The sequence below is a fragment of the Epinephelus moara genome, chromosome 17 (assembly GCF_006386435.1).
Source record: "Epinephelus moara isolate mb chromosome 17, YSFRI_EMoa_1.0, whole genome shotgun sequence".
Classification (NCBI taxonomy): Eukaryota; Metazoa; Chordata; class Actinopteri; order Perciformes; family Serranidae; genus Epinephelus; species Epinephelus moara.
This window is the reverse complement of record NC_065522.1, coordinates 5247390-5254385: the sequence shown is the minus strand read 5'-3', so window position 1 is coordinate 5254385 and position 6996 is coordinate 5247390. Positions and strand designations below refer to the sequence as shown.

General features: G+C 38.2%; 1 protein-coding gene across 9 annotated transcripts in view; it reads left to right on the top strand.

Moving 5' to 3' along the window:
- Nucleotides 1-1608: 1608 nt before the first annotated feature.
- Nucleotides 1609-6996, top strand: part of ehbp1l1a (EH domain binding protein 1-like 1a) — a 61639-nt gene continuing 56251 nt past the window's right edge. For 8 of the 9 annotated variants that reach the window (XM_050066783.1, XM_050066782.1, XM_050066781.1 and 5 more), the window contains exon 1: nt 1609-1921. In XM_050066783.1, the coding sequence (XP_049922740.1) occupies nt 1818-1921 (104 nt within the window). In that variant the 5' untranslated portion in view covers nt 1609-1817. The remainder of the gene's footprint in view (nt 1922-6996) is intronic. The other variant, XM_050066785.1, reaches the window with a different exon arrangement.

Sequence of the window (6996 nt, the reverse complement as noted above, 5' to 3'; positions counted from 1 at the left end):
TGAAACTAAAAATTTTTAGTTTAATGTGTTTATTACTTTACAATGAGCTGTTTATATCTAAATATGTAGCGGGTCCTCTTCCACAGAGTCTGCCATGATGTTTCCACAGCAGCATAGAACGCACAAACTAAAAATTTGCTCTACATGGGGCCATTTGCATTTTTGTGTTTTCGTGTCAGCCATTGTAGTTTTCCTTGTTCTAACAGATTGCAATCTGCAACCTCACCACTAGATGTCACTAAATCCTACACACTGGACCTTTAAGTAAGATTTAAATAGAGTTGGAATCTGTAAATACGGACAATTCTTCTTTTCTGCCACTGGGTGTGGTACAATATAATTTAAATGTTGAACATGAATATGTGCTTGAAAAGTATATAGAAGTATATATAATGTTGAAAGTGATGTTATTTTCTTTTGGTTTTGCATAGGTCACCAGATAATGCATTTATTATTATTATTATCATTATTTTCTATATTAAAAAACGAACTACTCATATTTTTTAATGTATATATTACAGTATATTGTATGCTGCCACTATAGCTACATTTTTAAATTTTACTACTATTAATAAATGAATAAAAGCTCTTTTCCCTCCCAGATGGAGATTCTGTGTATTGTGTCTTATGTTGTGTTTTTTTCCCTGTAATTTTTCCTATGTGTTGTTTTGTTTGTTTTGAACAGACTAAGTTAAGTCAAATATCCCTCTGGGACAATAAAGTCTAATCTTATCTTATCAGATCTAATCAGATCTAAGCAGATTGGTATTTGTGACAGTGTCATAAGGCCGTTGATACACCATTTACATCTTAGTGTTGGTAAATAGCACACCTTTGTCAGTCTATCAACAAGGACTTTTGATTTTGATTTGATTTTTTATTTGAATTCTTTATTTTGAACATGCAGTGTTAAAAACAATACAAAATAAAATAAAAAATAAAATACAAAAAAATATATATTTATGTATTTAACCAGAAGGTAAGGCAACACTGGGGCAGACCACACGGATCCACCAACATGTTCGAAAAGGAGTAGGATGAAGTATACACTTATCTAGTCCTACCCCTTAATTCCAGAATAATCTCATATTTTACAACCACCTATAGTATCAATAACACACTTAGATAAACATACATATCCACGCACCCATATTTAGCTAACTGTATAATATAATGATATAAATACTTATTCAGTTATATAAAGTGCCCAGCATTTGGCTGTAATAATATGTATAGCCTATTATACAGTCCATAATAATAATAATAATAATAATATTAATAATAATAATATATAGTAATATAATATAATAGTGAACTACTGACAGCGATGATATAACAACAATATAGCCTATATATACCTCCATATACTTGATTAACTATATAAGAATAGATGTGTTATATACACTGGTTCATATATATCTATATCTATATATATATCTATATATCTATATATATATATATGTGTGTGTGTGTGTGTGTGTGTGTGTGTGTGTATACCATAGACTGTATAAAATAAGGTGTATACGCCCAACTATATACATACTTTATTTTGAAAGTCTTAATCTTCAGTTTCCGCTTCATGGCTTTAGCTTCACACCAGCTCTAAGTTGAGGCGTGTGTTTGTTTTGCAGCCTGTGAAGTGGACGCCGGTGAGGAGAGGGTCACACACCGGAGCTGTCAGCCGAACAGGTGGAGTTTCTCAAGTCTGTTTCTCCCGGTGAAACCCGAGCCGAGGGACACGGTGGCGGGGATACACCGTACCTTCGTATAATATCGGTTGCTCGTGTGTTTGAGAGAATTATTCGTTAAGCCCAACCATGACATCGGTGTGGAAGCGGCTCCAGCGGGTTGGGAAGAGAGCGTCCAAATTTCAGTTTGTTGCTTCGTTTCAAGAACTGACGGTAGAATGTACAAAGAAATGGTAAGTAACTACTATAACTCTTCTTACGAGCTAATATAGTGGATGTGTGTTGTGTTTGGCAAAGTCATCACAATGTGTTCTGTCAAGTGTGTAAAGGACTGACAGCCTTGTCGCGTATGGGAGGACAAAGTGATGCCGAACTCCTGTCAGATATCTTAACATTTTTCTTTACGGAAAAGTCATGTACGCCACAGAACAAAATGGCATTTGAAGGATCAGTCAGACCATGCTCAGCTCACACCCCATACGCCAAGCTGCATTTTTTTTTAGATAAAGATGAACCTTTTATTGGTTCGCATGTTATTACATCATTATTACATTTCGTCACGATACACACAGAGGGGCGAAAGCTGAAAGTTGATATAAAACGCTTTCGTAGTTTTCAGTTCACCTTACGTGGAGTAGGCTACATGTTGGTGCATGGATCTGAATAAAAATGTCAGTTAAGCTGTGCATAGTGCTGTTATGAGGACATTTTCTATCGGAAGCTTTACCTGTGTTTAAAATGCAGTGTTTAAAGATATGTTTAAGATACGGTGATGCTCCTCACAGAGCACGTCCCATCACTTCCGCGTCTGCTTGTTAATGTTGAGCCTGTGTAGTTGTTACCATGTGGTATGGCATCCTGTCAACTAGGGCAGCCCGCAGTCATGCTAAATAAATAACCTGGCTGTAGGAAAGCTTGGTCAACAGTTAGTGTCAGGTGTGCAGGTGGAGAAAGGATGTGGTCATCCACACCATCAGGACCACCAGGGCTGTACCCAGGATTTTAGAACAATGAGGTCATAAATTCAGCCCTTCCCCTTGAGTGCGACCCTACCCACCAAAATTTTTTTTGATTAGTCACCATGGCTGGATTAATTTGTTAGGGGGCCCTAGGGCAAAACATTTTTTTGGGCTCAGATTCCTACCCCCGGTACCAGGGGCGTTAATATAGACAGTGCAGGCAGTGCGGTTGCACTAGGGACCATGAGGTTTTTTTGTAGTCAGTATGCTTAACCTTTAAATCAATTATTTTATAACTAAAAGTCAACAATTAAAATTGTCAAATAATATTAATAATTTCTTAATTTCATATTTTCTTTGGTATTTTTGTTATATATGTTGGTATTATTCAATGTCAAGTCTCTGACCATGTGACAAGATGATATGTGCATGATAGCGTGCACTAGGGTCCGTCATAATGTCATGCACTGGGGACCATCGCAACTACCTTACGCCACTGTCCGGTACTGCTATACTAGAAACATCTTGACCCATTTTTTCAGGTTTTATTTTTTTAATGATTTACTTGAATGTTGCAACAATATAAAAAAACAAAACGTAAATTGCAATTAATCAAATCAGATTCAACTAACTGTCACAGTGGCCACTAAGCAAGACTCAGGCTCCACTGACGTGTCAGGTCAATCAATGTAGGCCATTTAGGGGTCTTTCACATCAGGGGCCTGCATCCAAGTACACCAAAGTCCGTGCCTGGGCACAGTGCTCCCCACTTGAAAAGGTGGTCTCGAATACGGTTCATTTGTACTGGAATCAGCTGTTGGGCCCCTGTTTATTACATTTTTATAGTCTAGCAAGCTTGGGCTACTGTCCAATACAATAGTAAGCAACACTGGACTATTGTAGACTCATGGTCACACAAACACTTGACATTAGGTATTGTTGGACCATTCCACTAACCATGAGAACCAGGCTACACAAACCAAGTTTCACATTTTGGTCAGGATAAAGACAGAGATGCACAGACACAGCAAGAACTAGGCTTCCCTGCATTTTGCTTTAGTGATCCCGTCCAATTCTCTCAAGCAAAGAGCTCTGCTGGCTGCTCCAGGGGTGGGGACTGTGTCAACGAAAACGGTCCTGCAAAGCAGCAGAGCAAGTTGTAGATTAAGTCAACAAGAAAAAGACATTCATTGGCAACTTTCAAATACTAGATAAAAGAGGTAGTTATGAATATTTGGCTTTCAGTCTTTGTGGAAACACTCAGTCAAATTAAACAGCAGGATACTGATGGAAAGCTATAAGGTCTGTGGCAAAATATCCTTGCCTCAGTGTATAGGTGAAGGTGTGGATCATAATCATAAGTAATCATTACTCTCTTAGCTGTTAGTCTGACTGCTTGAATCTTGGCACTGTAGGAGTTCCTTTAATTCCATTGTCATTACTCACAGAGTCGTCAGCATGTTTTTCCAATTCTCCAGCCCTGGCTTGTATAGTGGCCTACCTTCCTGTCACTCTGTTCTGCACTCAGAGACGTATCATGCACACTGACCAGTATCAACATGTTTCTGTCCCAGATAAATCCTGTCATAAGTGCTGCTTATTCATACATTGTGAGGATTGACACACTTTGCTCTGCGCTACAGTTACGCTCTACCCTAAGGCACACAACAGTACATTAAAATGCACAGAACATTTATGGGGAAGCAGGAGCAGACTATAAATGTAAGATATATAAAACAATGTGTTTATGGTGTTGAAATAGTGTATTTTGTTAATGGGGTCTGGAGGGATCTTAGAGATTTCGGTGGTTTCTTAACAGGATAGTCCAGATTACTTGAAGTGGGGTTGTATGGAGTACTTATCTATAGAGAGCATAGCACATACAGTAGATGTCAGTTGGCACGCCCCCAGTTTGGCTAAGCAGGCTGGAGTCTGACATGGATGTGTGCACTGCTGTGGAGGTATCAACAACAAAACACGTTCCAGCCACCTAAAAAAAAATCCCACCTTAAGAAAATCAATATCAGTTTAAGTGTATGCTACATTTAGATTATTCTCACTGCTTTACCTTAATGTCAGACAGTGATTTTCATCTGGAAAATGAAGTTGTTGTGACTTTGGCATTTGAAAAGTTAAGTTCAGATTCACCAAAATCACACAATAACATGAACTAACAAACTGATCAAAGGAGCTGCAGCCCATGTGTTCAGGGAGCTAAAATTGCTGTTTTTGTCAATGGAGTCTGGTGGCTTTGGTGGTGACGAGAGCATAGACGGGGAACTGAAGCCGTTAACAACTTGCCTGTCAGAGGTGGCTATAGAGCACTAAAAATCCTCTTAATATAGCTTACACTGAAACTGATCTTGTTTTTTATTTTTTTATTTATTTTTTTATTAGATGGCTAAGACATGTTTTATTGCTGACCTCCATCCACAGCAGTACATTGCTTAGCTTCCATGTTGGACTCAAACAGGAGACGTGCTGTATGTAATACACCGGTGTAGTGTCCCAATACAACCCCACTTCAAAAGATCCAAACTATCCCTTTAACTTGGTTTCAAGGGTAGATGTTAGCAATGACAAAATTAAAGTGCTCATGGTAAGTCAAAATTAGGAATTACGAAGTCAAGATTGTGAAATGATTGTTATTAAAAAATGTTACTGTATGTCAAAATTGTCACATTTGACGTAAAAGTTAGTCATTATTTGATCATTCTCGGAACCCATTGGCTGTATTCGGCGTCTNTACAAACAGCCTAGCACCGGAAACCAGGGCTCTTCCGCTCTTCTTCCGGAGGCAAGATCTCCGGGGTTTGCCTACAGACTCTACATTCACCGAATGTTGAGTCTGTATATAGAGACTATAATTTAATAATCAGAGATAAGCCGAAATGTTGTCAAAATTATGAAACTATACAATAACTTAAACTATAAATACTAAGTAACTATTACTGTATACTACTTTACCGTAATCTCTGTCTGCAAATTTAAAAATGTGACTCTCATGGTATCAGATGATATAGGATATCTCATGGTTTCAACTACAGAGGACAACATTTAGACAGTATCTAGTATTGTCCAGACTGACATATCAGCATATATGTCAGATATGGCAAATATCGACATCAGTATTGGCCTCAAAAATCCTATGTCGGTCATGCTATACTTACTATGCCTCATATTGTTTTATAATTTTGACTTGTTAGTCTATTTTTTGATTTACTATCTCCTAAATATTACTTTGTATCTCATAATTGTCACTGAGTCACAAGTTTGGTTTAGGAAGTGAAAGCTTTGATACAGTGTCTAATAATTATGACTTAACATGAGTGTATCAGTCCTTACGTTTCAGAAGTTTTTTTTTTTCTTGTCTTGACATAAATGGACACACAATTTCGCAATGGTTGACTCTAGTAGGAATGACAGCATAGATCACATGGTGCTCCAGGGCTTAATGGGAGGTCCAGACCTCATAGTTCTGGTTGTTTGTGATTGATAATGTTTAGATGTCAATGTTTACACTCTCAGGTTTACAGTAGTTTCAAACCCAGAGTACCTCCTTAATTTCTCTGACAGCGTTAACCAGCAGCTCTGGTTAAGGCTGCGTCTGTACATGTCCCCACTTGATATAACATCACAGAACTCACAACAGCCAGCTGCAGCCTGAACCCACATATCATGTTTCATTTCAACTGAGTGTGTGTGCATGGTTAGGTGGAGGGTTTATGCGCATTATCATCTGTGATTAGGATGAATATTACAAATACTGGATGAAAAAACAACATTTAAATGACTTATACTCAAACTCACTGCACTCGAAGGATGAGTTCAACATTTTGTAACATCGTCTCATTTGCTTTCTTGATGTTGGGGATCGATATCAGTCTAATGTCTGTGCCCTGATTGTTTAAACTATACAGAAACAACAATTTAAATAGACATTTTGTGGTATTGAAGGAATTACATGCTGGGGGTATTTCTTAATCTGTATCCATCCACCCTGTGCTTCTGTGCAGTGTCCCTGGCTATGTCTCCAGTTGCCAGGCAGAGTTGGTAAGCACAGGTTTTGGTCTCTGTCCAGCAACAGTAGTATTGTACTGGCAAACTCACTGTGATGTCAAGACTCCAGGAAGCTGCACACAGTCACTGCACCTGGCTGTTGTTAATCATGAAATGGTTCCAGCATGTAAATCCCTATAAAAGCCTCAAATTTAAATGTTTACGTTTAAAACAAACAAACAAACAAACAAACAAACAAACAAACAAACAAACAGGCATTGCCCCCTCTGGGTTGGGAGTGAGTTACTGCCTCAAGCGAGGGAGTTCAAGTATCTAAGGTTCTTGTTCAT